This window comes from Lissotriton vulgaris, chromosome 7, assembly GCF_964263255.1.
Source record: "Lissotriton vulgaris chromosome 7, aLisVul1.2, whole genome shotgun sequence".
NCBI lineage: Eukaryota > Metazoa > Chordata > Amphibia > Caudata > Salamandridae > Lissotriton > Lissotriton vulgaris.
In genome coordinates, this window is record NC_141695.1 from 1,526,865,958 (window position 1) to 1,526,893,475 (window position 27,518).

The 27,518-nt window shown below is 46.2% G+C and overlaps 1 protein-coding gene across 1 annotated transcript in view; it reads left to right on the top strand.

Annotated features, from left to right (window-relative positions):
• Positions 1-9,879: 9,879 nt before the first annotated feature.
• The window catches only part of NFATC2IP (nuclear factor of activated T cells 2 interacting protein), a 637,099-nt gene continuing 619,460 nt past the window's right edge, over positions 9,880-27,518 (top strand). The window contains exon 1 of the mRNA XM_086932403.1: positions 9,880-9,922. Coding sequence (XP_086788529.1) covers positions 9,920-9,922 — 3 coding nt within the window. The 5' untranslated portion in view covers positions 9,880-9,919. The remainder of the gene's footprint in view (positions 9,923-27,518) is intronic.

Consider the following 27,518-nt stretch of genomic DNA (forward strand, 5'->3'; position numbering starts at 1 on the left):
TCCTGCACGCTAGTCTCCGGTGTCGGGGACTTGGTCGCCCCTCTTCTCCGGCGATGGTGGCAGAGGGGACACGCGGCACTGGGTCTGTCCTCAGGGACCGTGTGCACTGGGCCGGGATATTTACAGCCATCATGTCTGGGCCTTTTTGCGGGGGAGACAATTAGTGCGGGTGCTGAGGCCTTCGTTCTCAGTTGATATCTCAGCACCCTCGGTGCCCCGTTGGGGGTAACTACTACGTCTTTCGGGACGTTTGCTTCGTGCCCTGTATTCCAACAGTGGAGGCGGGGCCCCGGGGTTGTGTGCATGTAGCGAGGCAGTCGTGTCACCAACCACCCCCCCACTCGCTCACCAAGTTTGACGGCATGTGGGCTATTAGATAAGCCACCCGCCCGAGCTTGAGGCGGGTGGCACCAAAGGGTGACCGCGCTGCACACAGCTTAATACTCTCCCCCCCACGAGCGGCCGCAGGGGGGTGGTGTGTCTTGTGGCGTTCAGCAGGCACCCGCATAGTTAGCGGGTACTATCGGGGCACGTTGGGCGATTGGTATCTCTGGCCCACCCTCCGCTAGGAGCCTCGGGGACAGCGTGCAATCAATTAGGCCATCTTACAACCTGTTCACCACTGCATGCTCCTATGCGCTGGGCGCTCGCTGGAAGGTCAGGTCGTTTCACAGCACCTGGGGGCCCGCTTTGTAGCGCTTGTCTTCTGCGGGGCAGAACGTGAAGTACTGTAGGCTGGGGGGGAGTTGCAAGCCCGGCGGGCGCGGGTAGTGAACGGAGCGGGCCGGGCGGTGCACCGTGCAGTGGATGCACTGAGGTCCCATCCACGCGGGCTTAGTTTCGCCCGCGGTGAAAATGCAAAAAGACAGACTCTTTTTCCCCCGCGCAGGTAGGTGCAGGCAAGGGGTGTTCATGTAAGCGCTCCAAGGACTTCCGGTCTAGTCCGCGCCATTTATATAGGGAATCAACGCTTGGTATTACGGAATACCCCCGTGCATGTTGGTGTAAGTAACCGGCTCCCATGTAAGCGCACCAAGACTTTCGGGTCGAGCCCATGCTTTCATTCTCAATTTTGGAAGCCAATTAGAGGCCCGAGTTAGTTCCTTTCTAAGAGCATTAGACTTAGATCGAGAGGTTCCCGGTTCTATCCTGGGTTCGGCAGATGCCGTTGATTGTCCAAATATTCAGCCGCACCTCGCTTAGAAACGTGGAAAATAAACATTTTACACTTTTCTCCGTGGCACAAAGCGTGGTTTACATACCAGCTGGTGTTATTTCCTGGCTCTGGGGGGTGCTGCTGGGAGGACTTGTACTGGTGAAAGGGAGCCGAGTTGGCTCAATATTGTTGTAGTTGCTTGACTTCTCAGCTGACTTTTATGCTGAATCAGGAGGGCTTCTGGGGTGCCAGGTGAACTTTCTCGAGCAGTCGGGCTGTGTGTGGTAGTCCCTACAGCGAGGCTGCATATTAGACCGGGTCCGTGTAAGGGGGTTCGGAGGTGGCCTAAGAGCTTGTTTCGCGATGAGGCTTTGTTCGCCTTAGTCTTCTGGCCAAAGGTTTGAGATTTGTAGTGCAGGAGGTTTTCACAAGACCGGTAATACACTTAATGTTGGGCTACTTGGAAAGGGCTCGCCTAGGCTTCAGTATATACCGTATATTCCGCCGCTGCGCAGCTTAGCTTTGTAGGATGTTACGAGGCGCGGTCTTGGCAAGCTTGCCTCCCTCTTCATCGCCAATATAGTACCAAGGTCTGGGGAAATTATGTTGCAATCTTGTCAGGTTACCCCATCATCTTAACGGCAGAACGCTGGCTCGTGCGCGACCTTGTTCCATGAGAACTTAGCCGCGCACGTGGGGTGAAGGAACTATGGCCCCACTTAATGCCAGTGTATCAGTTACGGTGCCTTTTATGCACAAGGTGTTGGAAGGACAAGATCGGTCTTCCGAACAACAAGGGATTATTAACTTGGCGGGGGTAATGCCGACCGGGCGCGGCGTTTGAACGGCACTCTGTGAAGGTATGCGTTTTAGGTGTGTTGCCCAAGCCAGTGCTTGAAGAGACTCGAGTATCGCAGGCAGTATGACTGGTACTGAGGAAGAACTTTGCTTCTTCACTGCAGTAGCAGTAAGGAGGTTATTGGGAATTATTTTAATATCCTGAATATACTTCATGCTGTTCTACCTTTCCCCAGTTTAGAATGTGCTATGGGACAATCCACATCAAAGAATTTGTTAGAATGTCTCACCAATCAGGTCTATGGGGGATAGACTCTGGTTATCTAGGGTGGTGGACAAATATGCTGAGCTACACGCATGTGTATGCCGTACGTGCAACGCTGCAAAAAACAAAACAAGAGACCCATAACTCCGAGTATTATAAAGTTATATAGTGAAATGATGTCGCCTGCCTATTAAATGGAGTACCTTGTGAGGTGCTAGGATGAGTATGGCTTTAATTTTTTATGCTACGCAAGTAGTAGCAAAAGGTGCATTACAGGAAGAAAAGTGACATGAATGCAAGTTATAATAGCGTACAATGTACAAGTAGAGGTAAAATACTGGAATGCATGGCAGGCAGTCAAAGACATGTACAAAAGATTCCGTAGGCAATGGTGGCACTTGTGCAAGTATCGGAAGCAAAAAATATGTTAGGAGGTAGCAAACAGTGTGTTACAAGAGAAAAGTGACGGGGGCATGTTACAAATGAGTACCAAACACAGGTAGAAGGATATACTGCACTAAATGGCAGACTCTCAAACCACAAGAACACACTGGTAAGACACTTCCATAGTCAAGGATATTAAAACTTGCTCTAATGAAAGGTCTTCCTTCAAATAATAGAGGGCATAAATTGTATTTGGTTGAGGTCAGTTTGAAGGCCTGGGATGAGGTGTGCTGGGTAGAATGGTAAGGGGACGAGTTAAGATGCCATTCTTTATCACACACACAAAAGGGTAATGGTCATTATCAGACTTCGCATTTGATTAATTGACTTAGTAACAAGACTCCACACTACACTACTGCCTCAGGCGCTGGAGGTACGCAAATGTTTGCCCCACCCAGCGCCTTACGAGAAGTTAATATGGACAAATTAGTTCTCGTAACTGACAAACAGGCTTGGCCTTGGTAATGTGGGGGGCATTGATTGCCCCTGTCTCTTGTAAAGAACATATATTGGGTATGAGGGGGGGCAGGGCTTCTATTTATGTTCTGTGTCTCAAATGCGGGTATCGCGCTGGTGAACCGCCCTACTCACATCGGGGGCGCCTGAACTATCAACAGGTAGAAGGGTCATAGCACACTGGGGGCAGGGAACTAGGGTCTGGGACACCCAGGTTCTCCCCAGGAGTCAGTACTGTCCCTGTGGTGGGGCGCACAGGTACGCTCCATGGAAGTAATACATTGGTAGTCAACTGGTGAGTCTGAGCAGAGCAGGTAGCTCCTAGGCAATAATGGGATGTTTTCTCTGTTATAACAACTGATGAGTCTGGGCAATTTGTTGATCTACTGGGCAATAATTTGGGGGTTCTCTCGGTAAGCAGTGGCAGGGTGTGGGCAACTCTTGCATCCCCTGTGACAAAATTGAAAGGCGTTTTCCTTAACCAAGCAGCAGCCCACAAATGGTAATGTAATCAATAGGTGACCCTACCATCTAGCATATAGGAGGTCCTCTTTTACCTGAAAGAAACCTTTTAGTGATGTTATAAGGGTGGAACACATGGCCCAAGCAGCGCAGGGTGAAGCGTTGCAGGTAGGCTTACGGGGCTTGGTAACCAGACCGCTGCGGGTCGGTAGCGTGACCATGGGTGTTAGTTTTGCGGTCACAGGTTGAGAAGATTAAATAGAGACTTGGAGCACCAATTTGATGAGGGACTGGGTTCTTCGTAAGTAGATGTGCTACCACCCCAGACCCGTTAAGTTTTCGGACTGCCACATAAAAGCCATATTGGGGGCTTTTCGCCTGGTTGGTGTCCTGTGCGCAAAAGGGGCAGTTCCGGGCATCCCGTTCCAGGATAAGGGAGGGCAGTGCTCTCTAGGGGCAGCGGCTGCTTGGCGGGCCTTTGGGGTGCACCTTGTTGTTGACCCCATGGGTTAGTGAGTGGCGCACTTGGTATGAGGTGAAGCCGGAACGAGACAGCTACCCCGTCAGAGAAGGGTTGTGCATCGCGCAAGGAGTAGCTTGCATGCGCCCATCTCCTGTACTTACGGTGCCAGGCACTTCAGACTGACTGTGTATATTCGTGATACTCTGCTCCAGCTGAGCTACGTCAGTCTCATTCCATACCAGGCACCTTTACTCCAAAATTATTGTATATATGTCTGGCTCACACATGCACACTCCAAGATCGGGAATATCTCATGAAAGCAGCCTTAAACCAGGGTCTTCTAAGAGTTTCTTGCTGGTCAAATGGGCGTAGTCATTGCTATCCGGTCTCCCTCATCTCCATGGTTTTATTGCTAACAAGAAAGTGTCATTCATAGTCTTTTAAATGTCACTCATAGTGCACCGAAAGGATGATATGTCACACATGGCAGTTGGAAGTGGGCAGCCATAGATGGGGCGGCTAGCTCTAGGTGGGCTACGCAAGAAAGCGATATGGTAGCTTCTTAATTTGATGCAACTAAGAGGCATGGACTAAGCCAGCAGATGGGCTGGATGAAAAAGTAGTGCTACTTTTGTAGTAATTATAGTGGGGCAATGGTATAGTTGGGAATTACCAGGCAATCTTCAGCACATTGCCTGAGCATGCTGGGTAGCCCTGTTGATTAGTTGGGCCTGCATAAGCCACACGTATACCTCCTATAATTTGGCCCACGCTGAGACATTTGCTTGAGTTGTATCACAGAATCACCAGTTTCTTATACGCAGGCCCATTGGCACTAAGGTGATGTGTGAGCAATTTGCACTGAATTTAGGCCTGCTTTAGCCGCACATATCTCCTACAGTCTGACCCCACTAAGACCATTCAAGTCTGGCTCCGCATCGGGTCTGGCTGACACAACAAAGCCTCTTTCTGGCTCCATCTCACTGGACAATATGCCAATGTATCCGGTTCCGCGATCTCGTCCAGCCTCGTCGGCTGCTCTGTTTCAAACTCTGTCGCCGTACTTTGCTGGCTGTCTGGTAGGCCCGCGAGTCCGCGAGTCACGGCCGGATAGGTGGCAGCATATCTCCCAGGCCCCGAGCGAGTGCAATCCGCAGCTGGGTAATCGCAGCTTCTAGCCTCTCACCGTCTGTTAACCGCTACGACTGCGGGTCTTTCCGCACCCGAAGAACCAAGTTTCAGCGGGGATCGACGACAGATTCATTCAGGATAATTTCAGAATTGCTTCCAGGGCTGACGGAGCCTCACTACACACATTCTAATTCTAATGCCCACCAGGCCCGGTTCCAGGAATTTTTATTTGGGTGGGCCAAGGGTGCATTTGGGTGGGCCACTGCGAGCTCGATTTTTTGCATATATGTCTAGGCAGGCCTGCTTCAGGGTGCTCCTTTATCTCTTCTTAGTCTTACAAGGCCAAGTAAAACACACTCTTTCCCAAATCTCTTTCTAAATGTGATCACTCTCAAAAAGTGTTTTTTCCATGTAATGTCCCTTTGATGGGAAGAGGAGGTTTCTGAGGTGGAAGTATCAGGCAAGTGACACTTTTCGGGCTCCCTCTGTGCGAGCCTTCAGGGAGAATCCCTCTTCATTACTAACTCCACCTGACCACAGACTCTGCAACGCACTCCCTTACAGGCTTGATTATCCACTTCTCCTCTCCAGTGCACCTTATCTCACAAATGACCTTGAGTCCCAGCCCCATATCAGGCACCATCGGGCTACACGTTCATTTTTCCCGGTAAAAACATTAGGAAAATCACCTTCAAACTTAAAACATTGAATTTAGCAGTGAATATAATTAGCACGCACTTTAAAGTATTTTCCACAGTAGCCCTTATGACCCGACTGCTAATTAAATAAACAAAAACAAAAAGGCCGGCTTCAGCGCTGATGTGAGTCTTTTTTGGCGCTGCACCAATAACCTCTTTCTCCGTAAATACATTGACTCCCACCTTCCAACAGTGCCCCTCATCTCCCAACGCCCCCCTCTATTGACCTCCTACTTGGATTCCCTCAAAGCCATGCCACATGCCACAAGTGCCCCTCATCTCCCCATAGCCCCTCCCCCTATTGACCTCCTCCTTGGATTGCCTCAATGCCACTCTCCACCAGTGCCCCTCATCTCTCCCTAACTCCCCCCTCCACCCCATGACATCTTCCTCGGATTCCCTCACTGCCACCCTCCACCCGTGCCCCTCATCGCTTCATAGCCCCTCACACTACCTCCTCCTCGGATTCCCTCACTGCCACCCTCCAACAGTGCCCCCTATCTTTACGTAGACCCTCTCTCATATGCATTTCAATTGCCGCATAGTGCTACTCATATCAGTGTAGTGTGTGTCAGTACTTTACACAATGCACACATTATACAGATACAATGAATCATACAAGTATGTAAATCAGTCTATTGGGAATGTCACATAAGCCAATGAGGATTACAAGGTGTATGAATCACTTGTCATCCATACTGGTGGGCGGGATATTTTAAGAGGGTTTGGTCTGGGGAAACACAACCTTAGGATTTAAAGAGTATTCCATGGGGGTCAGCATTACTGATAAAAATGTATATCTGCCCAAACATACTCATTTTAACAACATTAATAATGAAAGACTGGGGGAGTTCTAACTATATCACAAAACCAAAAAAGCGAAGTTCTTACTATATCATTCATGTTTGTATGCAGCTCTTTGATGACAGTTCATTGGTTACTGTCCTATGTTAGGATTGTAACTTCTGAACTGCAAGTAACACAAGGATCTCTGTGACAAAGGTAGTAACCCACTGAGCTATCCAGGGCTTTAAGTGGGCCGGGTCGCACTAGGTCTGAGCACCGGCAGTTTTTTTTAAGGGACCTCGAAACGGGTCTCCTTCTGGCTCTGTTTTGTGTGCTGGTCACAGGTAGTGCGTTTTTTTCCGAACTGCAGTGACAGCCGTATGCTGTCACTGCAGTCCGGAAAAAAAGTGCCAGGGCACATAACAGAGCCCGATAGAGACCCGTTTCGAGACAGCAGGCACATCGGTGTACCCTGCTCACACTACTCACAAGTGGAATGTTACGGCATGACGTCATGCCAGGTGAGCGTTGTAGGGGGAAGGGAAATCCTTTAAAGAGAGTCATTTTCTCTCTGGATTTCCCTTCTCTTTTTGAAACTCAGGAGCAGCAACATTGTTTTGATGTCACTGGTGCTTTAAGTGGAAGCTTTTGCAATTATATACAACCCATAGTTGCTGTTATTTATTTTATGCAACTAACAACCATTGATAAAGCCAATAGTCCTGACTTGTAGGTATGATGTTACTTGTTGTATCAAATACCTGGATGCAATGAGAGAAACAGCAAAATACAAGTCGGTCCGCACACTGTTAAACACAGATTTTTAACGTACTGTTTTTAAGCCACGTCCTCAATTACATTGGCCACGCCCCTTTGAGAGACCCCCCCAGTTTTTTCATCCCACTCAAAGCCCTGGAGCTATCCACATAAAATACAGTTCATATGCATTTGAAAACTACTAAGAGACAAATTATTGCTCTCCAGCAGGATTATTAATCACCAGCGTTATCTGGGCATTTTGTATTCTTATTGTTGTCCTGCATCGGCCATGATAATGATAAAAACTGTTTAAATGAAGCACACACGTGTGCGTCCTGCTGGGCCTGTGCAGATTTTAACAAGAAAAATATACAGTAACACATTCTCTTACCTACTCCATTAGTCAAAGTTTGTGTCACAGTCTTTTGTGATAAGCCACTGCAGGGGTCAGGAAAGGTGAATAGGAATAAAAAACTTCTTTTCTCCTGCGCTGCATATAAAAATAAATATCAACGCTGCAGGACAGTAAGCAAAGGTTACCAAAGGTTACCCTTGTCAAAGAAAGGGTTTGTCGCCTTTCGCCATGCAGAGATGAAGGGGTGACAAAATAAACAAAGCCTCGTTAACATATACATGGTCTTGTAAAGACTTGTGAAGTACTCGGGCGTTGCTGCGATCATCTCTAAAACTGTTTGTGTGTGCGCGCCCCTCGGCCCGGGCTGACACACGCAACGGGGGAGGGTTGAAGCACTTACGGCCACATGCATCATTCTAAGGTTTTGCAATTCCTTATTTGCGATTTTTAGGGAATCGCAAATAAGGAATCGCAAAATGGGATGCATGATTTTAATCGCATATTATTTGCGATTCGGTAAAAATCGCAATTTTTACCGAATCGCAAATGTTATGCGAATTCTAATTTGCGATTTCGCAATTCCCATTGATTCCTATGGGCCTTTTGGAAGGCATTGACATTTTGTGAATTTCAATTAGCGATTCGCAAAATGTTAATGCATTCCATGGGTGCAGGGGGGGGATCCAAAGGACCCCCCCTGCACCCCTGAAATGTATTTTAAAGTGCATATTTCACACACACATGTCCTAAGGACATGTGTGTCTGTAACATGACAGTGTTTGAAATGCAAATTTCAGCATTTTAATACTTTTTTGCTAATTACCACGAGGTTCACCCTCGTGGTAATTTGCACCCCTTAATTGCAAATTCGCAATTTCAAAAACAATCATGCATTGCTTTTAAGGAATCGCAAAATTGCGAATCCTTAAAAGCAATCGCATTTTTGGAAATCGCTAAAAATAGCGAATTTCCCAAAAATGCATGATGCATCCCAAAAACTTTTTTAGGAATCGCAAACGGCCGAATTTACCGATTCGCACCGTTTGCACTTCCTAAATAGGTTGATGCATGTGGCCGTTAGATCCCAAAGACGCCTGCCTTCAGGCCCTCAGTGCGAGGGCCAAGGATCCTGTTTGGGTAGAACCGGGCCTGATGCCCACACACACAAATCAAAGACCACACGCATGGCATCAGATTCTCACATCATCAGACACCCACGGAGACAATTAGACACACACTCAAGCACACACCATGAAAAACGCACACCACCATTGTACACCTGTGTACGCCAACACACGTGTACAGACACCGAGCTATGAAGTCTCACACCATCAGACACTCAAACAAACATATATCGTCAGACAGCATTACAACCATAATCGGACGACGGACTACACACTTATCACGAGATGCCCCATACACTAATCAGATGCCAATATAGGCGCACTTTCTGTTTACTACATGTGCACTCCCCGTTCTCGCATGAATAAGGGACAACGTGTGCAGCTAAAAATACAAGTTGCAAAACTAGCATAGACCACGAAACCGCACCGCAATGACACTAAAAAGGCAACGCGCGCAATTATGATCTGAGTACATTTTACAAAATGTGGACTATAAATTATATTTTGCACTAGTGGTCTGACCTGAGATACCCGTAAATGTGTTTTGTCATATTGTATCAAATTCAAATAATTGTAGGGTGTTTTTCGCCTGTGTTTGCCACATGTTAGTGTTTTGTGTGTCGCGCCTTTTTCGTTCACACGGCATTCTTTTCTTCTCCATGCAGTATTACTACATTACAGCTCCCAAAATGCGAGCTTTGTATAAGGCCAGTATCGTCTGCATATATCGGGCATAATTTCAGGAAACTCGAAATTTCAGCGTTCCTCTTTTAGGGATAGTGTTTAAATAGATCCAACTGATTTGCTACACGGCTCTCAAGATCCCCTCGCATCCAAAAACGCTCGACTCGAGCCATAGCGAGATTTATTCCCCTCCCCTAATTCCGGGCCTGGCTCCACCCAGTCACACCTGGGGCTCGGCAGCGTTTGGCTTCAATTTAAGGGTCTGCGAAGAGGCGCTGCCGTTTCTAGGATTGAAACTGGAGGATTTAGAGGAGGAAGCGTAGGAATGGCCGAGTACTATGGTAGGTCAAAGCTCCAGTGAGGTCATGTCTTCTCCGGGGACCCCAGCCTCGCATAGGCTCTGTCCCTGCCATTGTTTATTCGTAATAGAGTTGCTCTGTTTTCCACACTTTTAAATGAATGTTCAGTTTTCTGTTTATTCTGCGGTATAGTTTCATTTCAAAATGTTTCCTGGACTGGGTGTTCATGTCACTGACTGCGTCTAACAATCCTACCACGCCTTATTTAACTCCACGGGTCTAAAGAACGCGATTGCTTTGGATTTGGATGCAGGGCACAAGTCCTATAAAAAGAAGTGGGAGGACTGACCATATGCAAATGACCCCATGACGTCACGTGCGCAACATGTCCCGGTGTCTGAAAATTACACCGGGACACGTTCAGCTTATTTCTGTGGGGCCCAGCTTCTTGGCAGGGGGGATGGTGTCCACCAAGTGAAAAGAGTGGGGGGGGACGCCGTCAACCCACGTGTACCCCCGACTCTAGCCCTGATTGGATGACTGACCCCTCTTCTGTTCTAAATATTGATTGGCAGAACTACCAAGTTGCACCATATCAGGTGGCTAACTAGAACCAATTTTTTTGGGGGGGGGGGGCGGGAGGCTAATTCTCCCAGACATAGGCACAGTGGCTCTAAGAAGGGGTGAAAACCCAACCAAAGTCTCATTAACAAGTAAATGCTATTTTAAAGACCTGTGAAGTACTTGGGTGTGGCTGCAATTGGAGGGTCGCCAGCCATGGAAGCTGTCTCAGCTGGGCTGGCACACACCGGGGGCGTTATGGGGGCTGAAGCACGGTTAGCCCAATGGGCGTTGCGCACCTGCACCATATGGTGTGACTGCACCAGCCATCCATCCCTGTTTTTGCCAATTTAGTGTGTTGACATTTACAATCTCACATTAACTACTTTGAATGAGCTTCAACTCCCTAACATGTAACGTGCTGCTGCCTAGCCATATTAGCTGTAGGTGCCCGACTGGGTGTGGTTCGCTTGGCCGCTGTGTCATTTGCTTTTCTCTGAAGTACTTGATGTCTTCTGAACCTGTGTAAACACTCAATCTTTTTATGATTTTCCTCAAGAACTATAAAACGTCCAGTCTGACTGACCTATTGCTCCTGACCCTAGTATGCGCACTCTAGTTTTAGGAGTACTTCACAAAGTAAGAAGCAGTTTCTTATGCTGTGCTTACTTTAGAAACCAGCATGTGCCATGCAATCGGTCACGCATTGACACGATTTTGAGCTAGTGTCAATGCCAGTGCCTTCTATTTATGTTCTGGGTTTTAAAACGTAAATACAAGGCATTGTTATTTCCAATACTAATGGCTTAAAATCGTCGGTTTGATAAGTGTATAGAAACCAATACACAACTGTACCTAGTGCTGGGACACCTCTAAGAGGTCTCCCCAAACCGCACTGTTTAGAGGCATGATCCTCCTTCTAATTCCAGATGCATTAGCCTCCCCATAACTTTAGACCAAAGTAACTGGCCCTAACATAGTTCTGGACGGTTTGGTTTGCTGCACGTCCTCCTGTTGCTGATTATATTCCTGATCAGGAAAGATAGCTAGTGTTGCTGATCGGCGTGTGCTGGATCCTGGAAGTGTGGCCCTTACGTGACCTGCTAATAGACTGGCCTCAGAAAGCACAACATGGTGATGGAGACCTGCAGAGCGACATGTGGGTGTCCCAGAGAGTGACTGCCTTCTGGGACAGGCAGAGAAGTGCATGTAATTCACCAAAGAAGAAAGCATCTAGTTACCATTAGAAGAAGTGCCATTTGGTGAGAGGTTGACACAGGTCACCCTTTCTATCTGTCCCATATCTACCCCATTATCTGGTCATCCAGGCCCAATGAAGGAAGGGCTCAGGAACCCCTGTAGTCACACTTTTGTCAAGGTGTGTTCCTCTCAAGAAACCTGATCCCGTCTCATCCATCCTCCCACCTGGTGGTGTGTGAGGACATCCTGTCACATTTTTGTGTATTTACAGCTACAGATGCTATGTTGAGTAGAACCATGAGGGATATAAAATCAAAAAATTAATTCTCAGATAGCTCTTCTGTGTGAAAACCTGTTTGGAGGCCAGCTCACCCTTGAGGGTTCCACAGTCTCTAGTGCCCTACCATGAAGGTCCAGTGGTGTTTGTTGCCTCAGCACCTACACAGCAGGAAGGAGAAGAGCAGCAGATCGGCGAAGGGAAGTAATTTTTTTCAGTTGTCTGTACGTCCGTTCCCCCCTCCCCCCCCCCCCCATATCACCCCAGACCCCTCCCCAGCCACTCTGCTGCGAGATAAGCAGCTACTGGTGGCTTGTGCCTAGTGCCAGAGAAAAAGGGAGAAAGGGGTATTTGTTCATAAAGCATAAATGCCCCATAGTGCTTCATACCGTACTCAGCGTTTCCCATAGATTAAAATGGAAACATAACACGCATGTTTCCGTTAACACTCCTTCTTCGTGGCAGAGTATATGTCCCCCCCCTTATTCGATCACCCCCACGACCACTTACTGTGCGCGTCCCCCCAGCCCTCTTTGCACTCTCAACTCCTCCAGCAGTGATCGCTCTCATTTACTTATTTAAATATTTGTATATAGCGCGCAGTTTGCCCAGAGTTGTCAGAGCGCTTTTACAATAGAGCAAAGTAAATTAAGTTTCGTGAGGCCTTTAATTTTTGTTTTTCACAATCAGTTGCGTGTTCAGTTGTGTTTGACGAAAAAATGCACAAATCCACGAGGAATCTGAAAACACAATTGTACATTTTCTAAAGCAACAAAACCGCACTTCCCGTTAACAAGGTGACAGTGGAAACACCCCAAAACGGAAAGTAATAAAGCCAGTGCATACCAGAACAAGAGCTCGCCATTGGGAAAGGCAACGCTGTTTATATGTGCATCGCGCTTTTACTTTCGAAAGTGCGATGCAAAAAAACACCCAAGGCACCCTGTCTCCTTTTGGGAGGCCCATCAGGACTGGATCTCAGGGGTTGTTTACATAACAGCCTCCTTGAGATAAGAAATTGCTTCACGACAGCCATGAAGCAGGAGACCCAGTCAGGATGGCCCGCCCCAAAAGGAGAAAGGGCGGTAACTAAGACGCCTCATTTTCAATGAGAAGCCACCCTTTACCATAAATGCTGACGCTTAAAATGAGGGGCGGAGCTTTCAAGCCCCCTTCTGAAATATACTCACCCACAATATGCCTCGTAGGCGTGACAGCACATGTGCTGCAACGCAGGTCTGCGAGACCTAAAAATGTACCTGCTGTGCCCAAACTGATGGTAGTGAGCTTCAGTGGGTAAAGTACCTCCCTGCCTTTACTCTCTTTGAGCCTTTGAAGGTTTTTGAGGTGGGCAAGGGCTATCGCGTGTTGAAGTCTTCACCTGAAAAGTGTGATGCTTTTGGGTGACGACTGGACAAAATAAAATCAAAATTTAGGACGTGACCATGATATCTAACGAAAGTCACTAACTCATCATGGAGTATGATATGACCCTTTCATACACCACCAGTCTAATGCTGAAGGAAGCCAGGTCTTAACTGGTTGAGTCTTTTGATGAAACAAAGCAAGTGAGGGAGCCCTTAAAATGGTTTTGGAGCGCATCGGATGAAGGATGTGGCAGGGGAGTCTGGTTTCTCGTCCCATTCATTAGATTAGGGCAGACACATCTGGCAAAATGAAGGGCTTTGCTACAGTGTAGGTTATGAGAATGCAATTGTGGTAACTGTTTTTCATTGAGCATTACGTACAGCACTATTCCTTTGAAGGGATATGGGTGACGGTTGCTTTATCAGTGGCTTGGTATTTTTAGTTCAAGCTTTGTCTCGATACGGTTTGGAAGATTGGCTTTAGTGTCAGCCAGCTACACAAAGGTGAGGTTTTGCAATCACAAATTTAGTGGTAGAGCTGGCCTTGGAATCCTGGGCTGCACAGTCCAGAACATTGCTGATACCTGTTTAGTAAAGGGGGAATGACATTGTTTCAACAGAAGGAAGTTTTTGATTATTTTTTGCCATAACAGCCTGGAATTTCTGCAACCCAAATTTTCTGCCCCTTTTTGGTGAGAAGGATGCTTGCAGTCTGCGCAGATGGTAATAATTAGGGAGATGTGTCCAAGTAGTTATGACTGGTATAGGTACATTTCCCACTGGCTCTTTCTTTGGTTTGAAATGGTTCTGAGGGCTTCACAGTACAGATGCGGATTCCAAAACGATTACACTTTTGGTGGAGAATGATCATGCAATTGTCAAAATTGAAGACTGCTGTTAGACCTGACCTCATTGGCGTGAGACTCCCTTCCATTTTTGATGGATTGCCTCCTCTGTTATGATATGTTTTTGCGGGATTAATGCTTTGGGCCATGTGCCACTGCTAATCAGTGCCACAGTCCAAGTGCTCCCTATGTTAAATTGATGTACTAATTGGTTATTCCATGATTGGCTTATTTGAGCTACTGTCAGCCCCTAGTACGGTGCACCATGTGTGCCCAGGGCTTGTAGATCAGATGCTGCTGGTGGGCTTGCAGCACTGGTTGTGCCACCCACAGAAGCAGCTTGTAAACTGTGTCTCAGGCCTGCCACTGCAAGGCCTATGGGTAGTCTGTGACTACTATGTCGACTTGGCCAAGGGCACCCCCTTGCCAGTCCCTAAACCTTCCCTTTGCTTCATATTAGACACCCCTATGGTAGGCCCAAGGGCAGGGTGCACTGTAAGTATAAGGTAGGACATGCTCTGATGTGTGTAGCATGTCTTAATAGTGAATTAGTCATTTCCGTTTTTCACTATTGAAGGCTACCTGTTCTCATAGGCCAGAATGGGCAGTTAAAATTGTTACAGCCCTACAATCCTAACTGACTCGGGGAACGTGGTAGAAATTCAAATTTAGTATGCCTGAACTCAGAATAATAAAATACATATTTTAGTAAAGTTTATTTTAATTTCCTGTGTTTGCAAATACCACTTTTAGAAAGTAGGTATTTGCTTGCCTAACCATTTGAGCCCGCCTCTGCTGACTTGTGTATTCCTTTTCTGGGTTTGTGTGTGACAGGGCTGGGGAAATTCCAGGAGACAGGCTGGGGCAGCCCAGTGGTGAATAGAGAGATCAGCACCTAGATGGGCGGGAGGTGTGCACCTGGGACCTGAATAGGGCTAGGCCTTTCCTCCACAATGCTGGCTCCACCTCCTGTGGCTTATCTGATGTCTCTGCCCAGCACTGTGAAAGGAGAAGGGGAATCATGTCAACAGTGCTTCAGAGCTGTATCTTCCCTCCCCTGTGCTGGCTCCACCTCCTGTGGGGCGTCTGATGTTTCTGCACTGCACAGTGAAAGGAAGAGAAGAGTCCTGTAAACAAAGTGCTCAGGAACTGGTTTGAACTAGGCAGAGGCCTCTACCTTCATAGAACTAAGGATTTTGGGGTATAAATATTGGGACCCAGTCCCACAGACTTTAGATCACTTCTGGAACAAGAAACCTTTCTGCCAAGGAGAAGAACTAAGAAAGCTGCAGGAGTTTGGGCTGCCCCTCTGCCAGTGTGCTGTTTGCTGGGTTGACCTGCAGTGGTTGCTTCATTGCCAAGGGAAAGGAGAAGGAAATTTTAAGGACTTTCATTTATCTACAGAATATTCTCCAAGGGTTTGAACTGTCCAGTCACTTGCGTACCGCTGGGAGCTGGAAGCGCAAATCATCTAGAAGAAGCGTGTCGCCGCTGCAGCTGACATTGTTGCAATGCCGGAGAAGCGAGCTTTCGTCACATCTCCATGGAAGCGTGTGTCCACCGAAGCTGCCTGCTGTTGCATCGCCGGAGAAGTGCGATGAATCAAGAGCTGTCATCGCATCACCGAAAAAGCGCGTCGCAGGGCCTGTCGCGGCTCCAAAGTACAGTCGGCGCAAGGCTTCCAGGGCGTCATTGCATCGTCATTGCATCGCCACATCAAGGGCGCCATCTTCTCACATCGCAACTGGATCATCGCATCGCTTCAAGGTGCCGTCTTGCGCACTGCAACGGTCCCGCAGAACGAGAATCTACGCATCACCTCCGCACCGGTAAGCAGCACGACGCATCCCCTACTCTGCGCAAGCTTTGAGGCACGACGCTTCATTTCCCTCGGATCACGGAACTGACGCATCTCCCCTTTTGCGAGCCTTTTGTTTACTTTGCTTCACGCATCCAGGTACTTTGTTGAGAACTTTGCCGCATTTATCATCAACTTGAACTAAGCAACTTGAATCATCTTTTAAGCAATCTTAAGTGTAGTATTGTGGATTTTTGTCGTTTGTGGTCTTGTGTTTAAGTCTATATAAAGAATACTTATTTTTATAAAACCTGTGTTGTGTCCATCTGTAGTGTTTTCACTTTGTTACTGTGTATGTTCACAAATGCTTAACACACTGCCTCTGAGATAAGCCGGTCTGCTCGTGCCAAGCTACCAAGGGGGTGGGCAGGGGTTATTAAGGAGTGCAATCCACTTATCCTGACTTAGAAGTAAGGGTCTGTATTTTGACAAAGGTGATGACCATTGCCAACTAGAGACCCCCAGATCTAACAACTGCATTTATTTGCAGTCTATGCTTGGCCTCTGAATTTTGCATTTGGGTTTTTTCCCCCTGCGCAGAATGCACCCAGGGCTTAATTTGTAAAGGAATTGGTACCAGAACCCGAAGTTCTGCCCAGAAGCCCGAAGCTGGTGCTCTCAAAGGTCCGAGCGCTGAATATTAAAGCTGCATTTTCTTGACTCCACCTCATGTCTTTCATCTAGCACCAGACTCTTCCAACCCCTTGCTCTTGTAGGTTACTTTTCTTCCCTGATCTCTTCCTTTCAGTTTCCTAGACTTTCTCATCCCCTTCTTTCCTCCTTTTATTGTACTGCTCTCGATCAGTCTGAGAAACCAGTGTTTGTATTGCAATCGGTCTCACTTTTAGGACCGCATATGTATTTAGCTATGCAGCACATTAGCCTGGGTACTGAAACAGCAACTGTTCTTGAACATGGAGGGAAAGTAAGCACCAAACTGTGACACGCCAGGTATGGGAACACATGGAGAGAAATATTGCCTATCAGTGGGAAATGTTATACTCTAAAGCTATTTTTTTATTATAAAATCTGAACCTTCTTAGACCAGAGCACTGTGCAAAGCCAGGGGGTAACACAGGCCCCTGCATTCGGGAGGGGGGGGGGCGCCGCTCCAGGGGCCCCCTCAGTGGGAGCCAGCAAGCAATTCTTGCTCTCTTCACCCTTGTGCAAAAAAACACACTTCCCCTCTATAATCAAACCTCGTTGCATAGTGTTTTACAATTAGAACATACAAAGAAGCAGAAAAAAACGTTCACAACGAATTGTAGCCAAATTGCATGCGGGGAAATGTATCGAGTTGAAATTAGCAATAAACGTTGGATTCACAGCATATGAAATGTTTTACAGAAGCAATGCCATAAGCATTACAATGAATCTGAATTTATAGTGCATACTATTAAAAATAGTGCAACTATTAAAAATGCCTGTCTAAATGTACACCATATTTCCAGCAGGTGGTATCCGTGATGGCACCCTTTCCTGTTTTGTCGCTAAAGTGTTAAACTGGCCACTTTTGGAAGGTTCTGGTGGAAACCTTGTCTTCAACACTTTGCTTTTCTTAGCTAATTTACTACTTAAATTAAACAATAGGTTTTGATTTATTTTGGTTGCAGTGTCAGGAATATACTGCATTTTTTAGACGCTGGTACGGTGTGTGGACAAATTTGCAATGAATTATATTCGTGTTTTAACCGGGTATTTTAAACTTGACAAACTTCCACATTTATCTCACGTCTGATAAATATCTTTCAGCCTGGGAATAAGGCAGGCCACTTAATCCTCAACAAACCCTGTGACTCGTATTTGCTAATGAAATGGTGACGTGCATGGCGCAGTCGTTCGTTGCACCAGCACCTGTTCCTCGCAGTCGCAGTGGCCACTTATTGGTGGGCGGCGCACGCGGATGTCTGCGTCCGCGCAGTCTTCACCCTTAGGGCGGGGCTGGCCTGGTGACCATTATCAATCATGCGCATCGCGCAAGCATGACTGGTGAGGTCAGAGATGACTGAAATGGACCATGCGGCCGCAGGCCATAATTTAATTATTTCTGCCCACAGGTGAGTCTGTCCATGCATTCACGTCTGAGGAGAAAGGAGTCCATGTCAGAGGGTGGGGGTGGAATGGGATGCATGGTGGGGCGGGCAGCCGGGATTAAAAGTGAAATGTCATAAAGGCCTCGGTTCCGTTCTGCGAAGTGGAGACGGAGACCATGAGGATTGCTCCAGTGCGAGTTTTTATTCATGAGGTTTCAAAGCTGCCAAGGTTGCAGATTGCTTTGTGACATTTTCATAATTTCTTTGAAAATATGATTGAGATTTCAACGACTATGCATGACACTTTGTTACGAGCAAAATTAAGCAATGAAGACTAGGGGGAAGTAGTTAAATATCAGAAATTACACAAACTCCTAGATAATCGTGTAACTGCTGTAAAGCACCAGAAAAACAAGGGTGCTAACCTGCACATGCCAGGTCATGAGGTCGAACACAAGTGTTAGTCTTACTGTATTTAAACTCAGCCAGCACCGGGAGGCAGCAGCAATTCCCAGGACCCGGCTGCAGGCATCAATTTTAAATAATTAAATACTTCCTGCCGCCGCTTTGCTGACCAGATCCTCCTCAAGCAGCATCACGAAAGTCCGTGATTGTCTGACAACAGAACTCCAGACCTGTGAGCCCAGGAGCCGGAGGCTTCATTAGAGCATGGAAGTAGGTAGAGAGTTGTGTGACTGACACTACCCTTCATTCGTTCATGTTTCTCCAGCCGTAGAACGTAAAGCCGCCAAAAGGTCAGACACTGGGGTTGGCGCCAGTTCCTTGCTGGAAAGCAGCAAGTTAAGGAAGGTGCCATCCCCAGATAAGCAGTGGCACGGACGTTCTGCAGGCTACGTCACTAGTCAAGTCAATAAACTTTATTCGGTTGTTCGTGTTGACAACCATAAAAGCATTTACATTACAATTAATAGCACACATATTCATTAAAAAGAGAGAATTCAGTTATAAATATAATCACAGGAATAAGAACACTGAACTACATCAGACATTCAGATCGTTTAAAAAGGAGTTCCTTTGAAGAAAATTAAATAATTCATGTATTAGTGTTATTATCCTTCCATACTATTTCTGAATTTCACTGCCAATTTTAAAAAACTACATATATACAAAGTGTATTCACAACTTAACAGCTGGAGAAAATGTTGTGCAGGACGAAATTGTACAAAGTTCAATTTTTTCAAACAGGGTTTCAAATATAGCTTCCTTGGTATGACATAAAAAGGACAAAAGAACAGGAAGTGTGCCAGGTCTTGCGGAGACTTATCGTCGCAGCCGCAAGCCGGCAACACTTGTCCACGATGAGAAATCCTAGGAACAGCCAACAAGAAATGAAACAGGTTAAACCTGAACCTTGTCAAAAGGAAACGGTCATAACTAGACATTTGCCATGTCAGGTAGGGTTCCATGAGCAAAGTGCTTTTAATTAATATATGATTACGTACACTTTCTTTTTTTAGTTCACATGATTCCCTGTCCTGTTGTCTAGAATCAATAAAAGCGTTCTTGACCGTGATAAGATCCATTTTAGTAATGGATTACGGAAATAAGAAAAGTTCAGGACGGCCTAAGTCAGTAAAGCACTTATATAAGTACTTTAGCCAGGGAACCTCCTTCCTGTTATCCCATGTAAGTGCTTCTCTTAAAATAAGCTTGGTGAGTGGTATATTGTCATTTAACCAACAATTCATCCAGCATAACAAGGGATTCGCTGCAATTTTGTCGCATACATAGGGAACCCCCAATTCCTCGTGCACAGAAAAATTTGCTGTACCCCTGGGAACCCTTAGAATCTGTTTTAAAAAGGTATTTTCGACTATCTGTAGGGCTTCCAGAGGAACATATCCCCATATTTCACTGCCATAACATGCTGTGGTAACACTGTTGGCCTTGTAGAGTTGGAGTAGAGCGGCAACTGGGCTATTTCCCATTTTTCTGGAGAAATCCAGTATAGCCGCGTTTACCCTAGTAACATCTCCCTTCTTTTTTTGGATCACGGGTCCCCAATTTAGTTGACTATCAAAGAGGACCCCAAGGTAGGAGAAAGTATGAGTTACAGGGATTCCTACTCCACTTACATTTAAGCGATTTGATTTTTTAAAGCCTTGACCAACCTTCATTATGTAGGATTTGGTGTTGTTAATACTTAATTCTCCCCTGACTTCATGAAAGAGTAGAAGGAATCTAATAGGATTTGAAGTCCGTTGGCCGTTCTAGATAAGAGGACTGCGTCATCCGCATATAGTAGAACCGGCAGTCCTTTTCGACCAATATACGGGTAGTCTGTGTTAGTGCTTAAAAGGTGCTCTTCCAAGTCATTAATGTAGAGGTTAAAAAGGAACGGGGCCAAAATGCACCCTTGTCGGACGCCCGATACACTCCAAAGTCTTTGGTCACTTTTAGGTCTTGGGTGTATCTGACGTTCGCTTTAGTATCAGAGTGCATATCTTCTAAAAAATTAACTAAGTTTTTATCCACGCCCATTTTTTCCATGGCGCCCCAGAGCTTCTCCCGACTCACGCAATCGAAAGCCGAGGAAAGGTCCATGAACGCCATGTGAATCGTTCCTCTTCGGGCCTTGGTATACTTCCCAATAATAAGGTACAAATTTAAGCATTGAGAAATAGTGGAATGTCCAGGCCTAAATCCATACTGGATTGGGGATATTATATTATTTTCCTCTGACCATCTGACCAACCTGTTTAAAATGACTCCTCCAACAACTTTAGCCACGGAGTTTATTAGTGATATTGGTCTATAGCAGGCAGGGCTGCTACGGTCTCCTTTCTTGAAAATGGGCACAATTGTAGATACCCCCCATGATTGTGGGCATCCACATAACACAGCAGCATTAAGTACTGCTGTAAGGACCGGCGCCCATAGTGCTATACAGGATTTAAAAAGGTCAGGCGGAAGACCGTCAGGTCCTGGGGCCTTGTTGTTTGATAGACCGTTAATTCCCTTTATTATTTCATCAATTGAGAAGCATAATAAAATTTCTCTTTTATTTGAGCTGTGTTCTGCCAGCGACTCATTGTTTTTAAAAATAGAACTGAAGTGGTTTATCCATTCTTCCTCTGGGATATTAGTGCCCACATTTAAAGTACTAGGACAGTCGAATATAGGCTTATTGATAATCTCCCAGAACTTCAAACTATTTTTTAGTGTCTCAGGGTCTAACAGTGACTCCCATACACTTTTTTTGACTGCTCGCTTGCGGGCGGCAAGTGACTTCTTATATTCAGCCCGTAAATCCCTGATGATCAGCGGATCTCTTGGTTTTATTTTTAGGGCTTTCTTAAGCTCACGGCTAGCCTTCGAACAATCACTGTCAAACCATTTCGGGTTACTGGTTGTTGGTTTTTCCCTTAATAGGTATCGTTAAAAATGACTCCACCTTCTTGGCAATCTCCTTAAAAGATGTCAAGATTTGTGATGGTGCTGATACAGGAGATGTACATACCGTCAGTTTGTGATTACAAACATCATTAATAGAGGTATAAAATTGATCGCAATCCACCATTGACCATTTTAGGCGACGCATGCCATTGATGCATTTTATAAGGCTGCGATCCTCTCGAATTGCGCTTTTCAAGTATATTCACGGCCATTGTAATGCATAAAGGGTTATGGTCGCTATAAATGCTTGGAAGAATCGAGAAATCCTCAATAATATTAGCAAAATCAGCCGAAAGAAGAATATGGTCTATGTAAGTTCCTGTAGCATGGCCTTTAAAGGTAGGGGTTAAAAATACAGTTTGGTCAGATACTATCGACATTGCTGTGAAAAAGTTGTTTTCATTCATTAGATCGTTTAAACCTGTACCCCTCCGCGAGTGGTGAAAGTGAATTCCTTCCATACTATTGCAACCCATTTGTCCAACAGGTCTCACGCTGGGGTTCCCACATAAATGTGTATTAAAATCACCCACTAGTATCTTAAGGCGTGGCAGAGAACTATCATTTGCTCTTAGGAAATCACGCAAAGACTCTATGTTACAATCTCCAGACTGATTCACTGCATTATAGAAATTGAACAATACAAAATTAGTTTTACCCCTCTTAAGTTCTAGGATCTGGATATTATTGTTACCAGAATAGTGTTCAATTTTATGACATATAAGCGACAAGTTAACAAAAATTGCCAAACCCCCTTTAGCTCTTCCACTAGTAGATGGAGCTGCCGGAATTATAAAGCTCTGGTATCCTTCAATATGTACATTTTTCCCCACTACCCAAGTTTCTTGGATGCATATTATGGGATATTTTTTAACATAGGACAACCAATCTTTGTCTTTCAGTTTATCGAGGAGTCCAGCTATATTCCACGATAATAGTAGCCCCTCCTTACATTTTTGAGATTCACATTGTATTATGTCCATTTTCTCACGTGCAAGTAGGCTAGTGGGTATTAAACCAGTACTGTAACATTCCAGAACTGTCCCAGAAATGTCCGTAATGTGAGCTGGGAGAAGAGCTAAGTTTATATCAATATGTGGACCAGGTTTATCGATTAGATGGTTCTCAGCACCCAATACCGCAACATTACTACCTTGCGGTTCTAAGACTTGGGTAACATTCCCTAAGCCTATGTCTTCTGGTAGGCGATCATTGGGGGCAGTGTTACATGGTGTGTCAAGTAGTCATTCTACCCCATCCAACCCACCCTCAGCAGAAAAGACGTCATACCTGTTGGAAATAGGAATATTAAAGCAGTTATTGAGGTGGTTAGGGTATTGTTGATCTATGTGGTGTGGTCGTAATGGGCGATCCCATCTGTCCCGACTATAGCCCCAGTTGTTAGTTGGTGCGTCAAAACCCCATCCGTTTGTTGTTTCTGGCCATATTGGCCTAGAATAGGTATGAATAGGCTTAGGATATGTCATGCTCCGTTGTTTTTTGCCAAAGAATTCCAAGGTAAGAGGGATGATAGAGCCTCTCCTGCGTTGCGGCGATAAAATGTTTGGCAGGATATTAGGTAAGACCGCAGAGTTTACAAAGTTTATAATTATGCAGTCACCTTTAAATTTTTAGGGGTTTTGTCCTATCCATGAGGCCCTTCTGGCTGATTTGATATCTCCAGCTAGCTGTTGTTTCCCCCATGGGGCCAACTGCATATTACCCGATAGCCAATGCAGGGCTTTACTTGTTAGCGCCGTGGGGGATTCAGATTGATCTGGTGCTAGTGGGGGAGCATTTGCCAATACCAGCACTAAAGGTGCCGCATCCTCAGTAAAGTGTAGTGTATCTTCTTCTACACTTGGTAGGGTTATTACAGGAGGGTGTGTGGGGTGGATCTCCTTTGGCAATAAATGATTGGACGCAATAGTTGGGGTCTGTTCTAATAGATTTACCTGTATAGTGTTGGAAGTTGTACCTTCATCTGATCGAAGTCCAAAGGCCTCTTTTACAGGAAAAACCACATTTTTGACTGTTTCTGATATGGTTGACACCTCTTCCGTTATCTTTTTCTGGTCTGCACCTAACTTCTTTACATCTGCAGATAGCTTATCCAGTTTGGTCACTACTGGTTTAATTAAAGCTTTGAATTTGGTATCAATTAAATCTGCTATCCTAGATATAAGTTCTTCATCCACATTTAACTTCTCACCGTCTTCTACTTTCCCCCTACCTTTTTCCCTACTTCTCACTGGTGACGCGGCCCTCTTCCTCCCAGAATAAGCTCCACCACGATGTAGTTGTGTTTTTCTGCACTTTCTAATAGCTCGAGGAGCTGGGGCTTGAGCAGGAGGGTCAACATCGTTATCGGTCTGCTCATTCTCTTGTACAGTTTGATCTTGTTCAAGATCAACTATCTGAGAGTCCGAATCATTAACCGGGGCTGTCTTGTCCCTGTGTTATGTGGATACTCATGTTTGGGGTACCATTTTCAAGTGTATCAGAATCTAAGATTACACTTCCCTCAGCCTGAGAAGGGATATCAATCCACGGTGATTCTGGTGATGGGCTTAAGGGGGATAAATTGGGGGAATGACTAAGACCTAAGGATTGTCTCCTTTCGTTATTAATCTTTGACACAACTTGTACCAAGTAGTTTTCTATAGTATTACCCCCCACCACTAAATTCTTTTTTGGTATTCTTATTTATACTGATGTTAAATCCCAGACTTTAGCGGTCAGGTGAAATAAGAGGGCACACAATAATACGATACAAATATGTCCAGGGTGAACGTTAATATCAAGGATTAACAGTCTTACTGCAACCATGTAGGTCTGGTTCAACAGGGGCAGAGTAGCGTGTCCAGTCCAGTCCCAGCCTGTCTCAGACTGTCTAAGACTGTCCGCCCTTTGTCCGGGCTTCGTCCGGCGTCCTGCACACGCGTCCCGCTGTGCGTCTGTTGTACGTTTTTGTAGGAGGAGTAGGGGGCGGGAAGAGACTCCAGGTGCGCTACGATGCTCCTGCGCGGAACCCTGGGTCTCGCAGTCCCGACCCCTGTTACAGCAGCCTTTCAAGTGTTTTGGGGCAAAATACTCCTTCTCCTCGCACTTTGGAAAAGCGGCTAGCGGACAGGAAGAATCCCACGCAGAGTCACGGTCTCCAACACAGCTGCGAGCGGCCCCCGCGAGCTGTTATAACAGCAAGCCAGGCAATCAGGGAGGAGCAGGGGGCGGGAAGAGACTCCAGGTGCGCTACGATGCTCCTGCGCGGAACCCTGGGTCTCGCAGTCCCGGCCCCTGTTACAGCAGCCTTTCAAGTGTTTTAGGGCAAAATACTCCTTCTCCTCGCACTTTGGAAAAGCGGCTAGCGGACAGGAAGAATCCCACGCAGAGTCACGGTCTCCAACACAGCTGCAGGCTACGTCACTAGGGCAGTCAGACTGAGGCAGCCGACGAGGTGAGGTCTCAACTGCTAATGTAGTCAACTGAGACCACTGTGATTAACATATGCAGCGAAGTGCAGTGCTGGTGGTAGGCTGTAAAGCGTGCCTGAAGTTCTTTGCAAACTAGCAGGCTGTCCTTACCTCTGGCCTCTTCAGGAATTGCATTCCCCTTTAATTATCCCGATTCGCCCCTGCACTGCCACTCTGGTACATTGGCAACTGCTGGGGGTAGCTATCCTTGGGTACTTCGCCAGGGTTACAGTGAGGGGGTTAAAGTGCCTAGCTCCCCAGAAAGTAACTGCCAGTGCCACAGGCGGAGGTGTGCTGCTCCGGGGCCAACAGGGGCACAAATTCCGTCATGTGCCTGTCCTGTTCAGAGTAGACCTGCCGCAGGAACCAGCTATGCAAGCCCCACTTCCTCTGCCCCAGCCCTCATTGTTAGCAGCAGTAAAGGCAATGTTGATGTTTTCAGTCAAATCCCCGCTTTACCCTCAGTGCACAGGTGGTCAGACCATTAGTAAAGTAAAGATGGTGACTAATGCATTTCAATACAGTGATGCGGACCACCCATTAAAATGCGTTACTCCTGATGCGTGGTACTTGGCAGGACTGATTGTCACAATCATCATGATTAAAAAAAAATGAATTTATTGCAGCCATGCAACGGTGCAAATACGCAACCATAATCAAAGCAGAGAGTATAATATGGGCCTCCAGTCTAGAAATAATGGGCAGCTGCTTAGTCAAAGAAACATACCTTACATGCATAGATAGGGGCCTGTGCATTGTGACAATTTCTTAGGCTTTACCCGATTCACCGAAGAGAGAGGCTTACAAGATGTAGCTCTTCATCTTCCCTTACTTTTCTGGAAAAGGCCTTTCTCAATGATTTTTGCATTTTCTCGCTCAGTAAAAACAGAACGTGTAGGTCTGGGATATGTTCAAAGCCTCATACAACCTTAAAAGTTGGGAATGTTATGTGCACTCTTACACTTCTGAGACCACTTGTGCCTATTACATGCCTTTGATGCCTCGGTGGGCTCTGCGATTGCAATTGAAATGACGCACATCAGCAATCTTAAACTTGGCTGCAATGCCGCAGGTATGTTGGCAAATGCAGCCAGCTTTCTGGCAGCTGTGCTTCGTTTGTATCTTGGGGGTAATCATTTAAAAAGGTGGGTCTCTTCTGACAGTCATACTAGCTGTTGGTTTTGCTGTGAGATTACTGCACAGCTTTTGCCTCAGCCTGAGGCTACTGCAGTATGGTGCCTGTCCGTGCGCGAGTCAGTGTCACACTTTGGCAGCTAAGATGTATTTGTGTGTTGTAACTATTCATGTTGGGGCTGCCTCACATCCTGTTGGGATGGGTCCCATGTGGACAGAGGCCCTGGAGTCCTGGTGTTCTTCCGATTGCCTTCACTGAGCCCCCTCCCTGCCAGCAATCAAAGGCCGGCAATCTTATGGGCGCCTCTGCAGCAGGCAGCAAACTTGTATTTCATAAAAGCACATGGGAATGTGCTGATTAAGTATCAGGAGGTGTTTTAAATATTCCTTTTATCCCCACATACAACATGGGGGTTTTCATACTGGTCATGTGTACCACAAGCCATTTCATGTGCTTAAGCCGTGTTCCCAGCAGCCCTGTGTTATAAAACACTCCTAATAGCTTTTGACAAATGTAAATGTACAGGAATTTATATAGCCCAAATCACCACCGGTTTCTAAGCGCTTGCTTAGGGAACCCGTCCTGGTATTCCCCTGTGAGATAACCCCGGCAGGGCATCCGCAAGGTGAAAGCCAGGCATCCCGCCGCGAGGGGCCGCTGTGGAGATTAAGCAAGCTATAGCCCAGAGTCGCAGAGTGTGAACCCATGAATCGAGTAGGCACCGGAGCGAGAATTGTCGAGTCCATGGACATTTTAGGACTCAAGACCCCGCCGAGCCGGGAATTGAACCCTGGTCCCGGGCTGACCTCTGCTTCCAGGTCTGCCTCCTCTAACCAGTGAGCCACACTTCTGTAAGTTGGCAAAAACCTTTAAATTCTGTTTCCTGACATGAGGTGTAGGTATGTGTTTTTTAATGATGCTTGGCCCCGGGAGTTAGATTGTATCAAGGTGGTTCTACGTTGCCAGCACTGTGCCCTGTGTACTGCGGTGCAGTTTCTATGCCCTGCAGGTGTGCTTCTTCAAGGATGGAATGGCTTGGAAATGGCCCATTGGACTCTGTGGAAAGGAAAGACAATACACACTGTACATGACCATCTACTATAAAATTAGAGGCCATACTGTGCCATTCTATGACGAAGTGCCCATTCATTTCTGGTGCTTTGCACCATTTATGGTGTTTTAACCCCTTCGATGCTCATGACGAGCTCAGCTCATCATGAGGCACGGTTGAGCTGTGCTCATGATGAGCTGAGCTTGTCATGAACAATGGGAAAAAGTCATAGTCCGCATAGGAAGGGAATACCATCAGCAGGGATGGTGTTAAGATCTTCAAGTTTCTTCTTGCTCAAATGGGTGTAATTTCTAATATTTAAGTTTTGATAGTCTTCGTTTCATAATTTTGCTCCCAAGAAATTCACTCAGTAGTTTAAATGTCGCTCTTGATTACACTGAAATTATGAAAATGTCACACA